General features: G+C 35.9%; 1 protein-coding gene across 10 annotated transcripts in view; it reads left to right on the top strand.

The window, feature by feature from the left end:
* The window catches only part of LOC118184991 (sodium channel protein para-like), a 610,313-nt gene that overhangs the window by 495,248 nt on the left and 87,201 nt on the right, over positions 1-27,864 (top strand). For all 10 annotated transcript variants that reach the window (XM_085811116.1, XM_085811114.1, XM_085811112.1 and 7 more), the window contains 5 exons: positions 1,022-1,197; positions 6,594-6,768; positions 12,367-12,525; positions 14,515-14,698; positions 21,439-21,542. In XM_085811116.1, the coding sequence (XP_085667242.1) occupies positions 1,022-1,197; positions 6,594-6,768; positions 12,367-12,525; positions 14,515-14,698; positions 21,439-21,542 (798 nt within the window). The remainder of the gene's footprint in view (positions 1-1,021; positions 1,198-6,593; positions 6,769-12,366; positions 12,526-14,514; positions 14,699-21,438; positions 21,543-27,864) is intronic.

Here is a 27,864-nt window from a genome sequence, read left to right as displayed (position 1 = left end):
GCCATCGCAAAAATTTTAGGCTTAGCTTCACTTAACAACTTTTAAATTGTTGATAACTCCACAAATATTGAATGAAGATTTAGTAAAGGCATAAAAACCTTAACCGAAAGATAAGAACAATATAATTCAATCATTTTTAAAGCAAAAAATTCACAACTTACAAACATATAAATATAAAGAAACTGAGATTACTGAGCCGGTTAACAAAATGGATATATATATACATATATTTATTTACGTTTGATGAGGCCAATTGCAACCAAAATACGAGGTGCGCATCTACATATTATAGCAGTCCTATATAAAAAATTTTCAACGTTCTGAAGCTACTCGTTTTTGAGTTATGCGAGATACGTACGTATATACGTTAGTTCGTACGTACGTACAGACGCCACGAAAAATTCTCTTCAGAATTCATTTTAAATCACTTTTATAATTTTTTTAGTGAAAAAGAGTCTTTTATTCTGTCCTTACGTTCAGATGTCACGCAAAAACATCGTTAAATTGCATTCGATAGCGGTCAAGATGGATATTTTCGTTGAAGTATGATGCTTGAAATTTTTCGGGATTACAATACTTCCTTTTTACGTAAAAGTAGGCGAACAGCCTCTGTATATCCAAGAAATTAAAATAATTTACAAATAAACTATTTAGATAGCTTCATTATTCTGTACATCAGTGCAAAATTTTTGTAGTATATCATATGTGGATGTTATGTTAATGACGTAAGCATTACTTGGCTCATTTGGTTTTTAGAATAAAAATTTAGGTTGTAAGATCCATGTTTTTTAGTGTTTTTTATTTCGAGTAATTAAAACAATGAACTGCCTGAAATCTTTAAATTTTAATCTTTTTATATTTCTCCTTGCGTGGTCCAAACTTCAAATCGCAATATTTTGTTAATATATATTTGTATTACTTTTTAGAGTTTCAATATAATTTGTTAGATGTAGTAATGTACATCATGAGCGCATTTCTTGATGAAACATGATTACTATTTAATTTACCTTTTCTATTCCAGTTAAGGGTTTTTAAATTAGCTAAGTCTTGGCCAACTCTGAATTTACTCATCTCCATTATGGGAAAGACTGTAGGAGCCTTAGGAAATTTAACTTTTGTTTTGGGTATCATTATCTTCATCTTTGCTGTCATGGGCATGCAGCTTTTTGGAACAAATTATGAAAAATATAAAGAAAAGTAAGTTGTTTCATAAATTCTTATATCAAGTGCAATTTTATATCTGATTATACTATATTTGATTTGTACGCTGAACTACGTCTTATACCTTCACAGAACAGGAACGGATACTTTTTCACACTTTCAGGAAGCTTTTAAATTTATGGAGATATCCAAAGTTTAATGATAATTTCAAAATTACATTTTAATGGGTTTACAAATTATGGTAACGCGATCAGCACAGAGATTTTTTTTTTTTTTTTTTCCATATGGAAGTGAAATTTTACTTACAGTTAGAATCTACAATGTCATACTGGAATCCTGCATTTATGAGCTATCACTTTATTTGTTATAGTGATATTCGTTTGGACTATCACTATTGCAAATGATAACTTGATGCGAAATAACGTATTTCTTAGTACGAGACAAAGGGGAACATTGGCTTTTCAGTCATTTATGCATGATGGAGCTCCATTACATATTTCTTTTCTTCTAATCAATTATTATCTTCAATTTTGAGATATAAGCAGTCATTATAAGAATGAATGACCATCCAAATCTCTAGACCTTAGACCTTGGCATTTTTCAGTTACCGGAATATTTGAATTATTGATGGAAACACAGGAATTTCATACAGTGTTACGGAATGTCCAGGTGCAGTGAGATAGCTTTCACAAAAAGCAGTTTTAGGGTTGCCATAAAATAGCAAGATAAGGCGGGGTTACCACATTTGGGGAGAAATCGCGCATTTGTCGACATTTGGCAACAAAATTGGCGATATGCCATGGACGGATGGAGAACCTTCTGGAACGAATTCTTACCGGTTTAGCCCAGAATGTTCTCGAACACCAGTCAAAAGCTATATAAACCCTTCTGGTACGCGGAGAGTTAGTTAGTATCGAGTTGGTGTCTCGTCTAGCGAGTCAATCCCTGCGGAGTCGATCGAGTTGACAGCCGGCCAGCGAGTGCCGAGTGGGTCGTCAAGTTCACCGAAAGAGTCTTGTAGTGTATCGCGGTTAGTGCATCGTCGAGCGTGTTGAGCTCCGGGAACGACTGAACCAAAGAATTGGGAGCTGTGCTCTGTGTGTCGTCGATTGCATCGCGAGTTGTAGCGTGAAGAGTCTTGTGAGTACGTGGAGTTCCGAGAACAACCAAGAAGAGTCGAGAGCTGTACTCTAGTGCTTGGCCGTGAAGCTGTCTCCAACGTGATAGCCTAATAACCTGGATGTTGTGTCGCTGGTCATGTCAGCGTGTTTATAGTCGTTCATTGACGCCTGTAAAAACGTGTTTTGGAGCTGTCCTGACAATACTGGCCAATAAAGTGTTCTTCGATACTTCATCAAGTACTATTGTCATTATTCACTCCAAATCCTCACGAACCCCGTAAGAACGTGTAGGAAGAACATAACGTAACAACTGGTGTCAGAAGAATAAAAAAAAAAAAAAACGCAACACAGTGGCAATTTTAAAGACGATATCTAATACCAACCAATCAGTGTATCAATTATATCTACAACAATGCTGTTTCTGCTGTCCTCGTCTTCCAGTAGGACTTTGTAAACATGGCTTTATAATCAGTACTTATTACTGGATATGTTACATACTTACAAAACACATACAAAAGTTCCAAAGGAATGAAGTTGAAAAATTCGTTATGTTCGCATCCGGATGTTGCATTCGAACAACACATGGGAAAAGTCGTTCAATTTTTACGCATTTCCACTTAAAAACGATTAGGAAACCTGATCTCAGTTAACCAGTCTGTAACGATCCCAGTCAGGTAGTGATTTAATTCCAGTCTGATAATTATTTGCAGACCACTCTTTCTATTCGTGCTCGAAATATAAAACACAGAAAAGCCTTTTGGATGCGACGCCAGTCGAAAATATTCACTTCGGTGGTTACCCGGATTCGGTCACGCAATAAAGATAAGCGTTTCGCCATTTTAACCGTTGCAGCAGAAGAAATGTTTTTCTAAACAGAATTTCAAACATTTCATTCTTTGCATTTGTCCAAAACAGAATGGGAAGAATACTTTCACTCCTTACATGGTTACAAAAATAATTGAGAGAAAAGCTTTTAATTATGTCCATAGTTACAAAAAGTTACAGGAATATTAATTCTTTATATAATTACAAAATTATTGGAAGAATGCTTTCAATTCTTAACATAGGAATAGAAGGACTATTTTAAACTCGTTACATAGCTACAAGCAAGATAATTTTTTGGCTGAAGTCGTTTTACGTCGTAAACAGAATTAGTTACAGTCTAATCGTACTCTTCCAACAGCAAGTATAAACACAGTATTGTCAATTATACATAATACAGTAATACAGTGTCGATTATACGTAATACAGGTAACAAAATGGAACTGAAAACAATCGAACAAAAATGGAAACTTAATTTATCATAAATATGTCAAAAAAACATAACAAAAAAAAAAATAAGAAAAGGCATAATAAAAAAAATCTGATGATTTCCTTTTACGGGCTATTAAATTATACACATGTTTCGCTGCATTTCATTTGAACTTATTTCCTTCAATTTCATTACAGATATATTTTTCATTCAATTAATTCAGTTCTCAATTTACGACAACGCAAAAATACACAAAATTCCAAAATATCTTCATTAAAGTTGAAAAATACAGAAACACATAAAACACCGAATACAGTTAAAACAGCTAAAACATTTTGTACAGTTAAAAATTAGAGTTTCTACGCTAAACTAAGTAATACGGCCAGCGGACAAGAAAGCAGATTTTTCGGTGCACAAATCTTAAAGTTTACGTTTAATCCCAATCGACAAAAAGACATTAAGTGTCAGAAATTGACTTAATTCACTGTTCTACTGAGTTTTAGAAGCAAACAAATGGCCATTTGTTAGGCTTAACTCGCAACTTAAACTTTTGAATTGTTGATAATTCTACAACTGTTGCATGCAGATTAACTAAAGGCATAAAAAAACTTAACGAAGACATAAAAAACGTATAATTCAATCACTTTTAAAACAAAAAAAAAAGTAAAATTCGGAACGTAAATGAAATAAAAGTGTTGTTCAAAAAATTATAAAAGTCTAATTATTTCTTTTCCGGGAAAATGTTATAAAACGGAATAAACGCAAATGAACGAAACAATTAAAAACGGAATTATTAAAAGAAAATTAAAAATTAAAAATTGCAGAATATGAGACTTAACAATACAAATCGCAAAAAGAATTTTTTGTCTAAAGCCGATTGCAACGAAAAAGGGATTTGTATAACTGTACCTTATAGCAGTCCCACATTAAAAATTACAACGTTCTATGTGTACTCGTTCTTGAGTTATGAGAGATACATACATACGTAGATACAGACATCAAGAAAAAATCTCTTCTGAATCCATTTTAAATCCATTTTGCAAACCGTTTCGGCAAAAACAGTCCTTTATTTTGCCCGGACGTACAGATGTCACGCAAAAACATCATTCAAATAGTTTAGAGAACGGTCGAAATGGATATTTTCGTTGAAATACGACACACGAAATTTTTCGCGATTACTTCTTACGAGGAAGTAAATTGATGAGATAAAACTAATAATAAATTGATTTTTTCTTAATTATTAATTTATATGTAGGTAGATAAGGTTTTAAATAAAGAAAAGGAAGGAAAAGGATCGAATAATCCGCCTTACAGACCAATAAACGCTAAAAAATGAAAGTAAACACTCACATGAGTTTAGTAAAACTATACAAATTTTATTATTATAATTATATTATATATTGTATAAATATAATTATATATAAAGTATATTAAATTATACAAACACGGGAATCTCAAGAAAAAAAATGGTTTTGTTCTTAACTGGATATCAGTAATATGATATGAATATTCAGATGAGGAAACACATTTCAGTGCCTTATTCTTCGAAGACATGTTTTTGAAAAAGGTTTTAAACGTTTCAGGTTGGAGGTGGCAGTATACTAAATATTGTTAATAAATGAGATATTTTTTTTTCCCTGGAACAAATTTAATTATATTTAGCGCTTTAAGTATGCATGTGTGGGTGGCTGGTGACAGGTAACGCTTCTGACTTCGTATAATGGTTGGTATATTTGTGAGGTTGAATAATACTTACTGCATTTTTAACTCAAAACATATTTATTACAATTACGAGAAGCTCTTTACAAATATATATAATTCATGGACAGCATAGAAAAAATATTGAAGTGATATTCTCGTGATGTGAGGAACCTGTTCACGAGGTTCTTTGTAGTCAAGAGCATTCTGGGTATCTCTGGTCGAGAGTTCAGGAACATTCTGATGTGCTATTCCGATGGAAAAAATCTTCAGACTGAATTAGCCACGCCTTTTTAATTATTCAGTAGTATTTTACATCCTCTGATTCCTTATATCTGGAACGATATAAGAGGAAAAACGAGATCATTGGCTCGTGAGCACTCCTGAAATTGAGAAGCTTGCACAGTGCAGAACGCTAAGATCTCTTGACACTGGTCGTGAAGCTATGTCTTTTGTACTGTCAACTGGAACGAATTATTGCGTCTGAAATGTCAGAACCATGTCGGGTGAGACCTCGTAAAGGTTTGGAAACAGTGGACTTGTGGGGAGCACACACGACTTTCTCATCTCTGTGTGGTCCGCCGCAGATGGTTTTATACTTTTGCAAATTGTACATATTTGCGGCTTATGCTTTTAACATTTTCTGTTTCATACTGCTTGTTGATTTATTTGATTTCGCATCTTGCACACAAGCAGGAATTTCCTAATCTCTTAAAAATGGTAACTAATATTCTAATTATGCCTATGACTCTATCACGGACATTGACAAAAGTTAATTTTCACTGAATATGAACATCACTCCGTTTGTTGCTGTTGTTGCTTATGCTCACTTGTCTGACGTAGTCAGCCCAAGCCCACGAACCCTCAAGCTTTGTTTGTGGCAAGAAGCGCTAGAATGCGCGTACCTTTGAGTTGGCCTTGAGTACCTTTGAGGTCACAGTGCAATTTAGCTCAGTTCCGCCCCCAATTTTGATAGAGTGCACTCCCGGGGGCGGAAGAGGTGTCCGAGGGTCTCTTATTCCTCTCGCCTTCCACCAAACCACACGAGAGCACTTTCGGCTCGTCGCATATTTAGAGTGCCGCCACGCCTCACCCACATCCATGCCAATTCCGGGATTCGAACCCGACAAGGGATCCGAACCCGGATCCGATCCCTTTTGGCACGGCAGTCAATGGCACTAACCACTATACCAGTTGGGCGGAGTTTAGTTATTTGCTTTTTTCAGTGTGCTTATTATATCTACTTTCTTTTTTTCTTTTTTGTACTACCATTAGTGTTATAAATAATATATTTGAAATCTTATGACTTTATAAAGAATTAACAAATATTAACTAAATTTAATATTTATTTAATTTTATAGTTTTTATGGTGGCGAAGTTCCGAGGTGGAACTTTAGAGATTTCATGCACTCTTTCATGATTGTATTCCGTGTCCTATGTGGCGAATGGATTGAATCTATGTGGGACTGCATGGTAGTCTCCGGGTGGCCTTGTGTTCCATTTTTCTTAGCCACTGTTGTCATAGGTAATTTAGTGGTAAGTATCTGACCAATTATATTTTCATTCTGTTTTAAATTTAAAAAAGGCTAATGTGTACACCACGACTTCCTTGTATGGAATATTAAATTATACACATTTTTTCCTGTATTTTATTTAAACGTATTTCCTTGAATTTCATTAGAGATATATTTCTCATTCAATTAATTCAGTTCTCACTTCGCGGTAAAGGCAAAAATACATAAAATCTCAAAATATTTTCATTAAAAATTGTAGACATCAAATAGAATTAAATCAGTTTAAAAAAAGCAATTTTTACAATTAAAATTGGTGTTTCTACGCCAAAACAAGCAATTTGGCCAGCAGGCAAAAAGGTAGATTTTTCGGTACACAAAACTAAAAGTTTCCGTTTGGTCCCACTCGGCAAAAAGATACTCAAGGTGCAGAAAGAACTAATTTAATATTTTGCTAAAGGGGTTATCACACCTAGCGACGTTCCCGGCTAGACGGGACTTTTCTGAGGAATGAGATTCCGGTAGCATTGGTTTAAGGATTCCTAGAAAAAACATTTCCACTCGAAGCAAAATCCCGCCTAGCTACGGAAACGATGTCCCGAATATGCGCGATATTTTGAAACTTCGCCGAAAATGTTCCGTCTGTAGCTCTGTCCCAGGTAGAGATTAACTAATCAGACCAAAGTTCTGCTTCTGAAGCATCATGCGATCCCAATCTGAGCGATAATACATTACTGTTTGGCGTTCAAGTCTGTTTAGTAATTGAAAATGGTAACCTAGCTATGTAGGTTTCGTGGGAATGTGCGGGTTCTGAGAAATGCCTCTTTCGACGTCCAGTTCCGCATAGCGAAAGCGTATGTTATAGGGTCTTAAGTTTCAAATGTAAACAAATATGGCTGCTATGGTGACAAAAAACTAGGTTTAGCCACACTTAAACAACTTTTCAGTTTAATTTAAGTCAAACAGCAAAAACCTCTAAATTAATACTTGTTCGGGGTGTTATTGAATCTTAACTTTTCAATTGTTAGTAATTCTACATATATTGCAAACAGATTAACTAAAGGCATAAAAAATTAACTGGAAGATAAGAACAACATAATTAAATCATTTTTAAAGCAAAAATTCACAATAAGAAAAAAAGAAACTGTTCAGAGCAGAGTAACAGAGTGAGTATACATATATACACTCTTAGACAAGAAAAAAACGACGCACCAAGAAAGAGTTATCCGAATGGGACCAAAATCGGTAGAAGTAATATACAGAAAAAAAAATGAAGCGGTACAGAAAAAAAAATTATTACAGTTTGAGAAAATTTGGATGATTTATTGAAATTATAGAGCTTTACAAAGTGAAAATGTCAGTAACGTGTTTGTCCACCTCTGGCATTTATGCAAGCAGTTATTCGGCTTGGCATCGATTGACAGAAGTTGCGGATGTCCTACTAAGGGATATCGTGCCAAATTCTGTCCAACTGGAGCGTTAGATCGTCAATATCCCGAGCTATTTGAAGGGCCCTGCCCATAACGCTCCAAACGTGCTCAATAGAAAAGAGATCCGGCGACCTTGCTGGCCAAGGTTATGTTCGGAAAGCGCTAAGGGAAGCAGTAGAACCATGGGCAGTGTGGGGGCGGGCATTACCTTGCTGAAATATAAGCCCAGGGTGGAGTGACATAAAGGGCAACACAACGGGCCTTCGAACTTCATCGACGAGCAGCTGTGCTGTAAGGTTGCGACGGATGACTATGAAATGAAATGTGTTGGTTGTGCATTAGCACTGAAGGCGTAATGAGTACGTTTCCTCAAGCACAGAATTAAAGAATCATAAGTCAAAAGATTAACTACGAAATCTTTATTTAATAAAATAGGATAATTTTGCTTAACTTAAGCATAACAAAAAGTAATAATGTTCAAGGACATTAAAATTGAAGCATTCAAAAGAATAACTTACATAGAATCATCATCAGTACTAAATATCATCAGGCTTACCTATATTATGCAATAAGAAAAATAAACAGGAACATACTTTGCCATCGTACCTGAAAGAGAAGAAAGTACTACTGGATTAGAACTTTGGCCAGGTACAAGTAGCTAGGGTGAAAATCAAATATACTGCATTGCACACGAGCTTTACTTTCTCTCGCCAATATATACCTTGGCGCAAGTTCGTTTCGTATGCCTTTCGAGTTTCATTATGCAAAACACCTAAATTTATGCTAACAAAATGGCATCCCAGACCATCACTCCTGGTTGTCGGCCTGTCTGCCGGAAGATAGTCACGTTGGTATCACATCGCTGTCTGGGGCGTCTCCAGACTCGCCTTCAGGTTATCGGGCTCAGTTCAAAGCGTGATCCATCACTGAAGATTATTCTACTCTAGTCATTGATATGCCAGTGCGAATGTGCCGGACACCACTGCAAACGGGCTTGACGTTGTACAGATGTCAATGGTAGTCGGCGCAAGGGTCGCCGTGACCTCAGCCCCCTTTCTGTGAGCCGTCTATGAATGGTCTTTCCGGTCACTGAAGCACTAGTTGCACATACAATCGATGATAATGATGCATCTGGGGCTGTGAGTGTCGCTCTGACGATTGCTCGGTCTTCACGTTCTGTCGTTTCTCTAGGCCTACCGCTTCCTTCTTGATGCTGTGTGCGGCCATGGTTCACCCATTCCTGCCAACATCGTCTAATAGTGGCATCGCTCCTGCTCAAATGTTGAGCTATTCGCCGATAAGACCAACCGTCTTCTTTGAGTCTAACTACACGACCTCTCTCAAATTCTGACATCTGCGCATAACGTTCGCGTACCTGTATGCGAGGCATTGTTACTGTCTACCAGAGTACACGGAATGAAATTGGTGAAGAATTTATGACCTGGAATCGTAATTTCTCCTCTTAAATATCCTGCCAGTTGCGCAGATCTGATGCGCTGTAGCGACAACCATTCATTTACTGGCAGCCAAAATGTAAAATTTTGCATTTTCCGTCGAAACCTGTATGCATATCAATTTGTGTCCAATTTGCTTTATATCTTTTCGGTGCATCGTGGTGCGTCGTTTTTTTTTTTTTTTTTTTTTTTTTTTCTCCTAAGAGTGTACATATAGTCAATTTCCCTTTGAAGCGTACCCTTGAAAAGATCTGTCTCCTGCCTGCTCAACAATTATTCGCTCTATGCAAATTAATTTAGTCTTAAAAAATTCTCCAAAATTTTTAGGATTATTAACTATTTTTTCATGTTTTTAGATACTTTGATTTAATTTACATATGGTTTTCGAATTTGAATGACATTGCAAATTTATTCGCAGCAACAATTAATCTTTTATTTATATATAATTGAATTTTCATAATTTAAAATTTAAATTAGCTTTATCTGAATGAGAGAATGTTTGTTAAATTCAAATTTCCTTCCCTGCAGCAATGGCGCAAGAGAATTATTTTATTTAATTTTATTTAACTTTACTATTAGTTTCTTATGGAACAATGTAACAAATATTCTCTATTCGTATAAAGTAACTATAAAAATAAAATTTAATCAAGAAATTTAAATTGCAAAGAAATAAAAATGAAAATAATTATTATTGCTGCGAACTAATTTACAATATCATTTAAATTCTAAAATTAATTTTTGGACAGAAAAACTTTAAAAAAACCGGGAATCTAACTGGTATTGCTAATTTAATTCACTAAAATTTGAAAATTTAAAATAGCTATTGTCATTAAAAAATAATACAAGTTAAAATTTTAAACGCGTACATACAGACGCCAAGAAAAAAATCTCTTTTGAATCCATTTTCAATTATTTTTATAATTCGTTTGGAGGAAAAGAGTCCATTCTTTCCTTAAGTGCAGATGTCATGCAGAAACATCGTTAAATTTCATCCAATTGCGGTCAAAATGGGTATTTTCGTTGAAATATGGTACCTGCACTTTTTCGTGATTACCAAACTTCCTTTACTTTGAACAAGGAAGTAAGAATCGAAGTATAATTATTGTATTGCAGCACTGAATACTCTTTTTCTATCCAAACTTATTTACTGTATATTTTCAACATACAATTTCAACAATATTTTAGTAATATATTATATCAATGCAATTAAAAAAACTACTTCTTTTCTTACTGTCTTTATTCCCATGAATTAACTTGTAAATGAATTAATTTGTGTATGTGTTGCATGTATACAGCTGATAAAATTATACATGGTATTTAATTAATAGTGAAATCTAGTTTTTCAAAGTGAAACAAGATGTAGCATTGTCTCAATTGGCGATCTACCGAATTTCGTTAGTTAGTTAATCGATTCAATACTAGACGGCGCCACGTCTTTTTCAGCTTATTGTTTGTAAAATAATCTGAAATGCAATGAGAGAAACGAGGAACAATGTTTATGCTTATCGTTCTTTCACATGCAATTTTTTCCGTTTAATTTGCGAAGAGTTTTTAAAATGCTAATCTTTGTTATCAATTTACTCTCAAGCAGAATATGTTTTTTTCCACGCTTGCATTGCAAAGAGTTGAAATAAGAAGCAAATGAAATAATTGTTATCTTAAGCGCCAGCAATGTTTAATCTATTCTCTTAAACTCATTATCTTTCTTTTTATAATACTCTGCTTGCAAAAAATTGTTTGTAAGTAGGTTTTGAAAAACTAAACATAGCAGTACAAAATCGGGTGTATTTTGTCTTACCTCGTATCTGTTTCATTCACTATATGCGCGAAATTCTTGATATATTCTGTATGCATAATAATTAGGGTTCACTTTTAGTTACATTAATATCGAGTAGTTCACTAAAATATTTAAACCAACCAATCTAATTAAAAAGAAGTATTTCACCCTTTAATTCGCAAACTGAAAGTTTTCCCATTCGCAGCATAAAACACAGCAAAAGAAACAAATATTTTTGCAAAATGTATAAAATTATTAATATTAAATAATAATAATCTGATCATGCAAATTCAAATTATATGGAAGAAAAAATGTGCAAAAACAACCATTTTAGTGTCGCCACCTATCGAGCTGTAAAGTAACTACACAGTTAAGTGAGGTAGATCACCTATTGGAAGAAAACCCAATATTTCATCCAGGTTTCTTGCATTCGTCATTAACCATTTGTATCCCCTTCTTTCTCCCTTAAAATAGTAAATCCTAGTAATAAATTTCTCTACAGTTCGTCATTTCAAAACTATCATTCCTCATATGATTTGAGACTTTGCAAATGGAGTCTTAAAATTATCCAATAAGGGAAGAAAGTGGAGCTATTCCAAACTTTCATTTGCAAACTACGCGTTCTCCTCTCGATTCTCTGGCTCGCAGGCTTACTCTTTCTTGGTTGCTGCTTCGTCTTTCATTAAACATTTCGACTAGAATAAAAATACCACTTTAACGTTCGGAGTTTTTTGGGCCAACTTATCTGTGACTCTATTAAAAATGCAATATCAACAGGAAAACTAGTGCTTAGCTGGTTTTTACGACTGCCATCACACAACTACGCTATCATCGTTAATATTTACGGTGTGATGAGCATCTAAGTTAACACATACATGTTCGCAAATTCGTATATCTGTATTTTTTTTCCCAAAGCTTTATTAAATTTTACATTTGTGTTTAAATTAATACCTCAATTACAGGTGCTGAATCTTTTTCTTGCTCTGTTACTGTCTTCTTTCGGTGCCTCAAATCTGTCTCAAGCGCCTGCTGGAGACGATACCAAAGGGATAGCAGAAGCTTTCAGACGTATTGATCGAGGGAAAAAATGGGTGAAGATGAAATTGCTCAATCTTCTAAAGGTAAAGATATGTGGTGTCATTTATTAAACTGTTAATCTATGAAAGTCAAAGTCAGTGTCCTGTCATGAAATTGTTAGACACAAATAAATTGAAATATTTAATATGCCTGAAGAAAATAACTTGCCCTTCTTCCTCGATGAATACTTTTTATATTTTCTTTCAATACCATAATTTTTGAATCATGAAATATCTTACTGAACTGTATGAAAAATTTAGGTTCCAGAAAAAAGCTTTATTAAGGGTAATGTGTTGCCACTTGAGATTTTCTGAAATACTGAAACATAGTCTAAATTAGGACATATTTCAAATTAATAATATGACATTAATACTCACACTGGTATAGGTGTCCTTAGTGTGGTGAATCTACAGTGGACGATTTTTGTCATCTCTTGAATTTGAGGCATATGACTTAGTGAATCGTCACTAAGTCATATGCCTCTATTGTCATTTTGCGTACTCTTGTGGCGTAACAGGTTACATTCATGACATTAAATGTCCAATCCATGTAATCCAGCTTTGTAGGGCATGTGTAAAAGCCTAATTATCATTATCCAGTCAAAAGTGCCCACAGGGTTTCTGATGTGCAAATCAAGACGTTACGTAATCTGGCGGTGAATCAAACGCTTTGCGCAAAGTGAGTATCTGAGTGAATTTCTGCAGTGAAGCTTTTGATTTCAATGTGTACACGGTTTGCTGTGGATTCGAAGCATCATTTGAAAGAATCTAAAATGGCAAATCATTGACCACTTAGATCCATGGCAAATAATCATGGAAAGAGTGAGATGTATGAATATTTCACGACACATATTATGGAAATAATATGAAATATTGTAAATGTTGTAACGACGCCTGATAAGGTGGTAAACGAATAACACTGTTTTTCAATAGCGACATATGGCAACAACTACCCTTCGTTACAGGAAATGTATTGCATCATGGCAGTTACGTTTAGAGTTTGCAGCTCCCACAGGAACTGTTGTATCATGGCAAACTACAATATATACAGGAGGCTTAATGAAAAAGACCTTTATGCCAGAAAGTCGAGGAGACAAATCATCTTAATTGGTGTAAAGAACATCAAAAGGGGAGTGAACACCAATGTCGTCTATGTTCTCTTTACTGCTGAGTCGAGGTTTAGTTTAGCATCTGGTTCTACACGTGTTTACATCTAGAGGGAGTCAGAAACGTGAGATCTTCCGCCAGACGTTATGGAACGTGACCATTTCGGTAACACAGATGTGATGGTATGCGGAGGAATAATGATCGATGGATATACATCCCTACACGTTTTCAACGGCGGAGCTGTGAATAGCCAAAGATATTGGAAAAGGTCTTGGAAAATTATGTAAGACTTTTGAGAGGTGCATAAGGATCAGGATCTGACTTTTTATTTATCGACGATGATGCTTCCTGATGAGATCCTTGACAGTGAAGACAGCGGGGAATACCGTGGCCACCAATATCTGTAATCTTATTCTGATAGAGAATTTATGGAGCTATTTTGGAAATCAAGAGTTTCATTTATAGACCAGAGAAATACCAGTCAGAAAGGGCATTTAAGTTTTAAGAAAAACGTCAATTACAACAAAAAAGGTCATTTTAAAATATGTATAAATATCTTTTGCACTTATCTTTAAATATGCAGCTAAATTTTAATTTTTAATATTAAATCCGCTATACTTAAATGTTCCTTCACATAATTTTAGTATCCCATTATATTTTAATATCCCATATGATATATTTTTATATCATGCTAAAAACTCATTTTCAAGGCAAAATGAGTTTTTAGTCCAAAGGGGCATTACCCCAGTAGGGCTATTAGTCTCGAAACGGCAATTTACGTCGAATCACTATAAACGGCTAAAAACGCCCCTTCGGGCGTAATATAAAATCTAAAAGCTTTCAGATTTTTTTTTTTTTTTTTTTTTTTTTTTTTTTTTTTTTTTATTGTTTTCAATTCAATTCAGGAATTTCTTTCTTATTATTCAGGGGCTTCGTGCTAAAGTCCAGAATCAAATTGCCGATCAGACTATGGAAGGAGGGGATGCGGACGATCCCAGTCTACCTCCTACGATGATGGTCGACGGACAAGTGCCAAGTAAAGACAAGAAAAGCCCAAAAGAAAAAACCGAATTGGAAATAGCATTAGATGGGTACGAACTCGGGTATCAAGGTATTTATCTACATTTCTGTATCTTCTGCTTTTTATGTATTTCACTTCCGTAATACCGGCCAACTATAAATTTAAAATGCATGCAAATACAAGTAAGTAAAACAGCCGTTTGAAAGACATGTCGTAAAAAGCGTTTTTATCTTTCTGAGTTTCTGAGTGCGTGATTTCGAGACCTTAACCCTTTCCGGCACGCTACCTTTTAAAGTCGGAGTTTTGATTTAAAAAAGAAAAAAAAAAAAAAAGGTAGGCAGTCTAACTAGGCCTAGAGGAGTACACAAGTAAAATTTTGTGAAGATAGCACTTATAGTTTTAATTCTGTGGATGTGCCCAAAGTGACACACTGATTGAATAGAGCTTCAAAAGATTGCTGAAACGACCATTGTTGTCAATGAACTGACCGATGAGATCCAGAGAAACAAAGAATACAGACTCTCACTTATCCTAGATGATCGGTGAGACCGGTCTGGGCACACCTAGGGTTCGCCGTTTGATTTTAAGCAAGATTTCAAGGTAAAAATTTAAAACTAATATAGAATAAGGAGATTAGCATACAGCCAAAAAAATAACATAGACGTTTCTTTTCAAGCAATCCTTTGATACCCTAAAAAAATCTGTAAGATTCCTTTGAAAAATGAGGGTCTTATAAAACTAAACATATCTAAAATACACTGGTGTGCAAAAATAAAGGACGAGACGGTTTTTTCAATATAACTTTGTACAAAAGCTTTCCAAATCAACACATTTAATACCGTAAGATCCCCAATACGTAAGGACATGAGTAATATAAGCAACACTTACTAAAAGAGAAATCAGAGGGATAAAAAGAAGCTTTATTGGAAAAGTAGCATGGAGCGCAATGCGACTGAACGCCGAAACATCCCTGTGATGGGTGTCCAGCAAGGAACATCCGGTCTTTAATAGGGGATATGATCTCCCCTGACTGCTAGGCAGGTTTCACAGCGTCTGCCCATGCTGAGAATGAGGGTGTCAATGAGTTGTTGAGGCATTGCTGCCCATTCGTCTTGCAGCGCCAATCGAAGGTCCGGAATCGTTACTGGTGGTAAGGTACGAACTGCCAAGCGCCTGCCTAGAAAATCCCATACATGCTCGATGGGATTGAGATCCGGAGATCGTGCCGGCCAATCCATACGTTCAATATCCTCACTCTCTAAGAGCTGTGCGATGACATGGTGCATTGTCGTCCATGAAAAGGAACTGCGGACCCATAGCGCCTCTAAAAAGACGCACATATGGAAGAAGAATCTCGTTACAATAACGGGTCCTGTTGACTGAACCTGCGTCGAAGATGTGAAGGTCTGTACGACTACCAAGCATGATACCTCTCCAAACGAGAACACCGCCACCTCCATACCTGTCCCTTTCAATGATGTTCGAGGCATGATTGCGGCTTCCCCGCTCTCTCCAGATGAGTATGCGATGAGAATCGCTACTCAGACTGAATCTGCTCTCATCTGTAAAGAGTACACGTCCCCATTCATTGTCTCTCCAATTCCGGTGTTCCCGGCACCACAGAGAACGCCTTCTCCGATGGGCAGGCGTTAGAGGTACACACCGTACAGGGCGTCGTGGAAACAGACCACCACCGTGCAGTCTTCTGGCCACGGTAAAACGCGATATCGGTCGTCCAGTCGCCTGTGTCGTGTGTCTAGCGATTTCTCCCGCTGTCTGCCGCCTGTTTCTTCTGGCCTGTAAGGCAATATACCGGTCATCTGCGGGTGTGGTTCCTCGTGGACGACCACTACTAAACCCCCGGATAGCTGTTCCTGTAGTTTGAAATTGTCTTTGAAATTGTTTGAAAAGTCGTGAAACGATGCTGTGAGCAATTCCGAACTCTGCAGCCACACTTGTCACATTGCGGCCTTCCTCCAACTTCCCAATGATTCGACGAATGAGGTAAAAGCATCCAGATGTCGTCTAACAGATTGATTATTCGCCATTCCTCGCTGAGGCAGCAACTCGGTGTGATTTTAACTGCTATACGGCGTGCAATCACTTTGCCAGAAATACTGATCTTACACCGACAACATGCTTTATACTAATCAGACACTCCCCCATTACGTCTACCTGCATATCTGCGCATGTGCTACCGTACATCACCTTACTTAATCTCCTGATTGGTCTTTCTGTCCGCTCTGCCTCTTCGTTCAGCTGATATGCTAATTTTTCGACTTCGTCCTTAATTTTTGCACACCAGTGTATGTGGACTGGTTTGTGTTGAGCTGCCATCTACTATAAATAAAAAAGGTTCAGAGTAACCTATAATAACCTATAAATCATTTTTTATTCAATTTTTCTGTGCGTACAGAAGGAAATTTTTAGGTGTAACCATATAAGGTATTTCTCCCACTTCCCTAGCGTGCCTTCGTGGTGTAACGGTAGCACGCTGGGCCACTATTCTAGAGGTCCGTGGTTCGATTCCCGGCGAAGGTATTGCATATTTTTCATCTTTTCTGCTTCCAATTAACCTAATGACTCTACAACCAGACCGGACATACTGTGCCGTAAAGAGTTAACTGAACTCATAAACATATCACCGGAGCTATTACACAAAAGTGTTATTTTGTCGACTCAGCGAGAATGAAGCCTAAAGGCGCAAGGTGATAAGAGTTTCCTGGCACGGTATTCTCGCTAAGCAGAAATGGAGGCAATTTGAAGAAAGAAGGGGGCCTTGAAACCTGGAATCAGCGAAGCGATCTGAGAGATGCATAAGCTAGGATCTGATTGGACTGTTTAAGAAGACGAGTTGTATCAAATTATTGCAGCAAGGCTGTTGTTACAATTAATAATGCAAAATGGACAATAAACACATGTTATAAAGGAACAATGTATAAACATATACAATATATACATAATTCAGCCCGTGTAAGCAATGTTTAAGTAGTGAAATTGTGATCACTGTCAGTGAAAATGCGAGTCGCCAGAGGTCTAATAAACCTGTCTTCATGCTGGATTTCTTAGTTGAAAATTTGTGAGTAGTTAGCGTAATCACTAGTGATAGCTTTGTTGAAAAATGAAAAAACTATCATTTGTTCTTCGTAGATAAGTTTTAAGTTCTTCAATTTTAAGGTCCTTGTGGGCTGACGAGATAAAGCGCACGTGTAATAATTCTAAAGAATTTATTTTGTATGATTTCCTGTTGGGGAATTTTCAGGTCAATGGCTGTATTCCAAACTGGAGCCGCATAGCAGAGAATTGGTCTAATTTAAGCAGTGTAACTATACTTCTTAGTCTTGAGACTTAGTTTATAAAATCTGCCGATGACTGAGAGATCTATTTAATGATACCAATAGCCTTGCTGCAAATACTGTTGATGTGATCATGTCAAGTAAGATTTTGACTAAGGATGATTCCGAGGTATATGACTTAAGGAGCAATGGGAACAATTACGCCGAACAAAATTAGATTTCTGTAATTCGTGTTTTTCTTAATTGTCTTGGAGAGAATAAGTATACAGATTTACTGACGTTTATTTTAACCCGCCAAGTCTTACACCAGCTTTCAATAGAGCTTGCAAAATTTTGAAGTTTAAAGATGGCATATTTAGCATTAGAAGAATTGATGGAGATAGTCATATCATCGTCGTAATAGGCTAATAATGAGTAGTTTACAATACCTGGATGAGGAAAATCTGAGATATAATACAAGTAGAGAAGCGGACCAACGATACTTCCTTGGGGAAGACCAGAATTTATGTGCCATTGTCTCGAGATGACATTTACATAAGTGACAACGAATGTGCGCTGCTTAAAAGGAAGTAATGAGGAGAATCAGCTTCCGAAGCGCAGCCACAGTTTATACCGTGACCTTCCTGTGGCGAAGGTCATGACAATAAATAAATATGGTGACCCTTTTCATCCACTAGGAAAATACATTTACTGAATTACATACTAACTTTGCTCCAAAAAATAGTTTTAATAGTGTTCCGTCAGAAAATTCCAAAATTCGAAATTATGAATAAATCTCATGTACCTCACAAGTCTTTCCGTTGACGCCGGTGCTGTTCTGAAGTCAATCATGTGTCATAGTCTAGATTTACGATCATAGTTAATAAATATTTATCACATTTTATTTATAAAAAGGCACTTGAATATTTCATCGATGAATTACATTGCTGTCAAAATAATCACAGTTATCGGTTATAGTAAAAAACAGGAAGTTGCCTGTTCAGCGATGAAAATTCTAATCGCTGTCTTGTTTTTCAAGTGACTATATCTAACTTAAAGAATAGAAAATCAAACGATAGTAACTTTTGTATAAAACAGTAAACATATCATTGAGGTAGAATGGCCTACTAGCTGACGGCCAAAATGACTCACACTTATTGTCTATTTGATTAACGTAAACTCTTTTAACACAGGCTTTACAAATTAATTTCAACTACAGGCTTTCGAAGACATTTTAATTACCTTTTGGTATGAATATAACTGTATAAACTGATAAGCGAACAACTAATGATTTGATATAATTTAAGCATAGATTGTTAATTTATCTAACGATGAAAAAGTGGGAAAATTTTCAGAAGGTATGAACGATTACAAGCAGTATTTTACTGATGCTCAAAAGCTGTGGAATGAATTACTTTTTTCTGATATATTGATCATATACAACGAACAGCGGATGATTATCGTCCACAAAACACTATTCACATTTATTTTAGACATAACAAAGCTGCAGCGTGGTCATCAGTGTATGCAAATGAAGTACTTAAGTTAGTTAAAATACGCAATTAAATGTGCTTCATATAAAAGAGAACACCACATGATGAAAATTCTTTTCCATTTATAGTAAATTTTGCTATTATTATGAACATGCGTGCAAGGTTACCAAAAACGTTCTTGCTGCTTTGGGCACTCGCGGGAAAAAAGTCATAAAACAAATAATAATCACCGCTAATCCTCAAAGTGATGACCATCGGGATCCAGTGCCTTTTCCCAACGAGTGGCTAGCTGTGCAATGCCATCGCGGTAAAACTGAGAAGTCTTGGAAGCAAAGAAGTCCGTGACAGCTTTTTCGAGGTCTGGCCTATTGTGTGAGAATTTCCCATGAAGATGGTTGTCCAAGAAATAGAAAAGGTGGTAGTTTCTTTGCGCGAGTTCTGTGGAGTATGGTGGATGGCGTGGTGTTTTCTAGCCCAGTCGCTGGATGGTATCCCTGGCGTTCCGAGCCACATGCAGTTTCGTATTGTCATGGATGAGGAGTACACCCTTACGATTGACAAATGCTGACTGTTTATGCATCAGTGCCTGACGTACACTTTCCAAATGCTGCGCGTACAGGCCTGCCCTGATGGTTTAGCTCACAGGTAAGAACTCATAGTGCACCACTTGGAGTCTAATCCACCAGATACAGAGCATGATCTTGTGTGGCTGGATAGAAGGTGTCGCAGTGGGAGTGGCGCAGGAGTGGTGGTGACAACCAATGTCTAGAACGCCTGGGTGTTTTATACTTGACCCACGTTTCATCACTGGTGAGTACTCGATCAAATACGGATGCATTGTTGGGTCGAGTAAGTAATGACAAACAGGCAGCGACATGCTGTTGCTTGTTTGCATCGGACAGTGAGTGGGATACCTACTTACTCAGCTTGCATGCCTTTCCTATGAGGTGCAAATGTAGTCTGATCGTTTCATCAGATACCTGGAAGTGTGTAACAAGCTCACCATATGTCTGGCTACTGTCACGTTCTATGGCTGCTCCCAGAACCTCATCGTCCAGCGCTTGTGGCCGACCGCTGCGTGGTGCATCACTAAGAGACATATCCCTTGACTTCAACTTCATATTCCCTTGACATCATTGCCTAGCTGTTCGTTCATTAACGGCACCATCTCCGAAGGCCTGGTAAATTCGACGACTTGATTCTGCTGCTGACAGGCCCAGTTTAAAATCTTACAGCAAACAAATCCTACGACGAATCCATTTGAATTAGTCGGTGTATGAGTTATGTTTGAAGTACCGATGCAACGCGCATTTATAGTCTTGGTCAATGTCCGAACTCTCATCCTTACCACTTAATCGCTAGGTTTGGAGTCAATTTTTATGTTGGGGTTCACTCTTCCAATGTCATATCAGAAAAGGCAAGAACGTTTTTGGTTACCTTGTAAAATAAGCAGCGAAAATAGTAACATACATGTAATAATAAATTCCCAAAATTCAAATTTTCATATTTATTATAGCATAATGATTTAGCAAGCGTATGCATGGCAGAAATTTGTAAAGACACACATTTTTCAATATTTGAAACTATAAATAACATGTGCGAAATAATAAAACTGCAGTCTGCAATCCATACAAAAATACCGTGCCTGAACTCTGAGGTCTAAGAACCATTACACCTGACAGTAGTTAAAACTCCTCTGTACACATTCTGGTAGAGTAGGCGAAACAGTAGAAGTATTAAGATAGGTCTTTAAAATAAAAAATACAATAATATATTAATCATAATTAATCTTGCAAATGTGAATTATGCAATTTTTTAATCATTAGCTCAATAACGTGATTTTTATGGACAACAGTTTAAAGCCTCTAAGGAAAGCATCACCCAAACAATTTTAAAATGATTAGAAAAATATAAATTTTCTTTGAACAATTGAAAGGAAATTTTTACTTTTCTAATGCCTTATATAATTTTAAGACGCAATTAAACATTTTATTTAACACTTTTTAATGCTAATTAAAGTATTACTTTAATACTTAATTTTTTGTCTCTTTTGCAATTTCAGAAGATGGAAAAGCTTTCATGATGAAGAATAAAAACAATTCAAAGCCTGTTGTAAATTCTGTGAGGATGGGTGATAAAGTGCAGCCGAAGGATAATAAAGAAATGGTAAGAACTGATCATTAATTCATATAAATATGTGTATAATTTCATATGTATGTAGCCTATATAGGATGTTTCAAAACGATTGCATGACTAAATATCTAATGATATTTGATGAATTTAAAAAAAAAAAACCATTAAATAAGCTTTCAAATGGCGACAATTTAAATCGCGTTATATTTTTTATTAAATTAAAAAGAAAATTTTATGGTGGGTTTCCTACAACCAAGAATGGGGGCCCACCTTCAACCTAGAATAGTGTCCCACCAGTGGCCGAGTGATAAAATTGCTGAATATTGGTAGTTCCGTCCTAAGGTCGACTCCAAGCGAACGGGCTGGCTGCATGGGCGTTATTGTGGCTTATTGTGGTTATTGTGGCTCGTATATACGTTACCCATAGGTAACGTATATACGAGCCAGTTTCCCTTAGAAAATCCTCCACGAAGGCATTCTTTCCTTAAGGTAGATAGCCCTCTGGTGCTTTGCCATAATCAATTAAACCAAATCCAAATCATTTTATGGTACTTACATATTATCCCGTCGACCGGCCAAGTTTCGCGATCTAGCTCCAGTTATGGATGGTCACTTTGTTTAAAATTCCTCAGTAATGACTGTTGATTGGCGTCTTTTGCTGAAATTTCCGCCAACGATTTACGGAATAATACATAAGTACTCATTTTATTAACTAAAAGGTAAAATTTAGTAAATTAGTAAATTTGCTCGGAATTTCATATAAATTCCGTACAGAAAACTTACTTTGACAAAACGTTCATAACCGAATTACTCAAACAAAACAAAACAAAAATCAGGATGTGATCAAAACTATAAAAATTATTTCATATATGATTAGTTAAAATTATTATGGACCATATACAGATAATACAAAAACCACTGTTCATGTAAATTTTCGAAAATAAATCTTTAAATATATACCTTTTATGTAAGAAAGATGTAAGTATACGATTATCTTTAGTAAGTATGTGCACCGAAGCAATGTCAGAAAATTCTTCAAAATCGAAAACTGTTACGGAGAACAATTCAGTTTTTATTCAGCTTCAACAACTGACTTCCCTTTCCCTGCTCCTACTGGAGTAAGAGGCTTAACTAAAAAATCGCTTCCACTTTGAACTCTTAATTTTCTGGAAAAAAATTTATATAACTCATCTAAAAATGCATATTATTTTTTTAAAAAATACCTTAAAAATATATACATAAGCAGTTAAAAAATTGTAAAAATAACGAGATCTGATGAGCCCTATCTTGTGACTATAGCAGCCCTCTTTGTGACTTTCAGAATTTTCAAAATGCAGGTTTAAAGTTTGTAAAGTCACTGAACTGATCGATTCACGCAACAAAAATGCGAAGTGATGAAAAGGAAAAAGAAACCTATTTTCACTTTGGATTCACAATAACTAAAAATTAAATGTTAAGTAAAACTGGTGGAAATTTAATCCTTAGCAGAATAGGTCAAAATTCAAGAAATGCTGGAAATTAGTTTGCTGTAGAAAGATGTGTACAGTACAAAGTCCATAATCCGGACGTCCATTATCCGGAATGATCTATAATCTGGACCTCAAAGCCACAAACTTTTTTGTATGCTTTACGCATGCGCGTTAATGCGCGTTTAAGCATGCGGATGCGCGTTGTGAGGATGTGTCTCCAGATACGTTAAAAAATGCTTGGCATAATTTATGGCTACCTACCATATTTCATGGTGAGGACGATGAAGATGATAGCCGGGAATTTGAAGATTTTTGGACATCGCAAACTAACTTTGAAATTTTCCAGTTATTGGATTTTTTAAAGGAATGTGGAGAAGCGGTAATAAATGAAGATGATATAACAGAAGTTTTTCATTGCGACGACAATGCACCAATCATTAATCAATTAACGGACGGCAAAATCTGTAGTATGCAGAAAATATCGCTTCCGATAGGTGGAACTTTATAGAATTAAAGAGAAAGTATTAGCACAAAAAACTGAACAACTTAAACAACTTACATTGAAATAAATGTTTAATAAAATAAACAAATAAATATTAAGCTCTTTTTTTTTTTTTTTTTTTTAAATTTTTCTCTTGTTGCAGTTTCTCTTGAACATACTGTAAGCTTTTGTTTCCATATTTTATTCTTATCCTACTAGAATTTTGACGCTTTCTTTATAATCCCGCAACACATTGCTGAGGTTTCAATCGCACATTCCCTTAGTTTCATTGTTTGACAGAACAACTGTGAATTCATTTTCAAACAGGCCATTCATTTTCAGCTCCAGATTTAGAGCTGATGCGGCGAGGATTTCTTCTACTATTTGGTCAACTTATGATGTTGCGTGGCCCCAACTTGTCAGCAACAGTAGTAGTGACTGCTATGAACTGTAAATTATACAAACTCGTAAGAAGGGTTTAAATCCCTTTTTATTTAGCTCAATTTACTTCTGCTAAAATTTGAATACTCTGCGCGTTCTACTACGATTTACATACTCTGGCATTGGCAATTCTAGGGGAAAGTAAAGGCTTGACAGGAAAGATAGCTTAAACTTAAAATAAATGTTATTTAAAACAAATATAAACCCTACAAACTATACTTGAAGAATCATATACGTATAAGATCCAGATTTTTCAGTTTAACATCCTTTGGGCTAAAATTTGTTTCAAATTTCTCTGAATAATCTTGAAACAACATTCGGACCACACGGCATGCATTTATATCTCCAAATAAAAACATACTTTGGAATTAAAAGCCTAAATCCCAATTTTTAGACTTTAGAAATCAAGTTTCCTGCAAGTTAAAATAAAGTTATTATTATCTGAAGGTTGCAGAAATACACACACCCATACACAAAAATGTAAAGTAAAGAAACGAAAAAGAAAAATACAATAGTAAGAGAATATTTCGGAATTTAACAAAAATTTCTCGCCATTGCCATCTGCGCAATTTTAATCATATTTTGTCGAACAATTTTTAGCATTTTGAAAGGAAGAGACTTGCTTTAAAACACTGTCTTGTAAAATTTGTAAAAAATAACGTTATTATTAAGTATAAAACTAAAATTCAGTGGTGTAACAGCCCTAGCGGGCCAATGCCTGCAGTGCCCGAAATCTGCTTTCTTGACCATGGGCCTCGGAGGGCGTAAGCGTATGCCCTGAACAAGTGGTGAGCTTGTCTCAAGACCCCGAGTGTTTAGTTCTCAAGCGAACGTGGTATTCATTTTATCGACCCAAGGGATGGAAATCATTAAGGTGTCTGAAATGGAACTATCACGCCACCAGATGAGAACCATCATTTACTTCCAGTTCTGCTGCAAAACGTCAGCTGCAGAATCTAACCCAATCATGTGTGCAGCTTTATTTACTAATGTTGTATCATATGACACTGTGAAGGCTTGGTACCGAAAATTCAAAAAACAAGAACTATAGCATTCAAGAAACAGATCGCTCTGGCCTGTTGGTGTTGGTGAGGCCCACCTGCAAAAACTTTTGGAACAAGATCAGTATGCAACCACTCCAGAGTTTGCTATGGAGTTAGACTTTGCCATGCCGATTAGTCGCGCTATTCATCGCATAAATTTGACGTACAAGTTCAATCGCTGCGTACCGCATGAGTTGACTCGTGAGCATATAAGGACAGACCTGTTCTTGCCTGCACTAATCCTGCTGGAATATCAACGCAAGGACAGAATTCTGGACTGGATTGTCACTTGTGAGGCAAAGTGTACTTACTTCAACAATACAGGCCAAAAACGGGGTTGATCTGCACCCAGTGAGCCCGTCGGCAGCGTAGCAAAGTGTAATTTGACTAATGAAACGATCATGTTTTGTATCTGGTGCGATTGCTGTGGTGCAATCCACAAAGAGTATCTGGAACCCTCGACAGAAAGGTTTACAGCGAGATGCTAATGCGTGTTGACGAAGTTATCAATGAAAAACGTCAAACTGAGTTCCTGAGCAAAACGGTAATGTTCCATCAAGATAATGCAAGACCATATGTGTCTGCATACACCGGCTGGTCTCTCTATGGACTCGAATGTCATCTTTTGCTGGTGCTCTCTTCCGTTCTGCATAGGACGCCCGAAATGAGGTTGAACTGTTTTTGCACTCGCGGCCGCTGTTCCGAAGGCTTTGAAAAACTACCAAAACAGAGGCAGAAATTCTAGATTTGGCTAGTGATGACCACTCGCACTAAAGGTTCTGCTGCTTTCATGTTTTTTTCCCTAGCCTTATTAAGAAAATTTTTTAGTGAAAGACTTTCGTTAAATCCAGGTATACTATTATGACATACCAAAAACTTAAAGAATTTGCTTATTATTAACTTCAAAAAACAGATTGCAATGTTTTACAAAGGGAACGTTGTGCAAATATTCGCTTTGCCTAATAAGGTTGTAGAAAGAAATGAACTTTTAATGCTGTATCGGGCGGAATACAAAAGTTACGAGAACAGGCGCAATGTATCTATGAGATTTGTATACGATATTTATTTATTTAACTTGAAAATAACGAGTAAGTGTGCGTTTTGTTTCTTCATAATGAAATTTTAATCACAGAATGTATTTATTACACATAAATCAACGAAACATAAAATCATAAAACTGAAACCAAATTTTTCGCTAAATAAGCCTCATAAAACTATCAGATTAAACGTAAATAAAATACCTAATAAGTTTCAGTAGTAAGATTATACTTTTGATTTGTTTAGAGGATACATAAAGAGATAGAATTATATAGAAAGAAGATTTTTTTGAAAAATATAAAAAAGTATATTAAACTAAACTCTAAACACGGCGACAGAAACAGACAAACAGTGCCCTGATATCTGCTTTCTAGACAGTGGGCTCCGGTGTTCTTGTGCATCTTAGCCTGGACAAGCGGTCAGGCTAAGACCCCCGGCCCACTCCAGGAAAAAATTGTATATAGCGTTTTTTTAATAATGAATCCAGAGACAAAGTTTGCCTATGGTGTATAAAATCTTTTTTAGTTTCTCTTTCGCTACTTTGTTACTTCTATAGGAAATCGGCAGTTAATTTTATATATTCTTTTTGAGAGTGCAGATTCAATTATATTTTCCCCCAAATCCAGTTCAGTTCACTTAAGGACAGATTGAAATTTTATTGGTTTGGATTGGTTAATTACGGCGAACCCTCGAGGGCTATCTGCCTAAGGGCAGAGATGCCTTCGTAGAGGGCTTTCTAAAAGAAAACTGACTCGTATACACGTTACACATGGGGGAAAACACGAAAACGCCCATGCCAGCCCGTTCGTCCGTTGCATGGCTTGAGGCCAGCCCGTTCGCGGGATTCAAACCTCAGACCGAATTACCAGTGTTCAGCGACTTTACTGCTCGGGCACTGGTCGGCCAAAATTTTATTGGAAAAGTCAATAAGTATTTACGATGAAACATTGAAATTTTGGAAGATGTAGCAAGGAATACGCTCACACACACACAACAAAAAAAACTGAAAATATATTTCTTATTAAAAAATATATTCTGTTGTGCAAAATTAGTTGCGAAATCAGTAGGAATAGAAAACTGAATATACAAATCTACTATATTTTGATGATGTAGCGCTTTTTGGAGATTCCTCTAAATTAAAAAATTCCATCAGAAAATTTGCCGTTGGCTGTCAAAAATTCTTTTTAATATTTTTTGATGATCTGTAAAATATTTCTGCCATTTTTACTATTACACATTTCTAAATTAGTAGATTTACATACGCATAATATATATATATATATATATTCAGAAAAACTGAATGTTTAAGATTAGAAGGCCTTCCTTGTAAGTAGTATACTTTTAACGGCTCTTTTACCGCTTTTGGATATTGTAAATTTTTCTTCAGTAGAATGATCTCTGAAGAACTATATATAAGACGAATTCTTTTGTAATCCTAGCTGTATGTTTATGGTCATTGTCTTGTTGGGACCAGAAGTTATCTTTAATTACCCAATTTTGACACGTTTTGAAATAAATTATCTCACAGTATCTCTAAGAAAACAAAGATTAACAAAAGAAAGGTAAGAAAACAGAAATTCTGTTACTATACCCTCAGCTGCAGAAACTTTGAGGTACCCGTTTTCATCACCAAAATTTGTATAATATGATAGTAGAAGCATCTGATTTGCATCTTATTTCATTAGAATATGAATACCCTTCTTTGAAAGTCGCCATGCAACGGACTGACTGCATGGGGCATTCAGTTATTTGTCTGTCATTATTGCTTTAAATTGTAACAACTGTATATTAAATTAAAAAAATCTGAATGTTGAACGCCCAAAAAAGCGTTTTTTCAACTTTCTGTGTGTTGCCTTTATTTATCAAATACCATGTTCTTCGTG

The sequence above is a fragment of the Stegodyphus dumicola genome, chromosome 2 (genome assembly GCF_044657685.1).
Source record: "Stegodyphus dumicola isolate Sdum_Otavi_A_Nest chromosome 2, ASM4465768v1".
NCBI lineage: Eukaryota > Metazoa > Arthropoda > Arachnida > Araneae > Eresidae > Stegodyphus > Stegodyphus dumicola.
The sequence above is the reverse complement of the archived record's forward strand: the minus strand, read 5'-3'. Positions and strand labels throughout refer to the sequence as shown.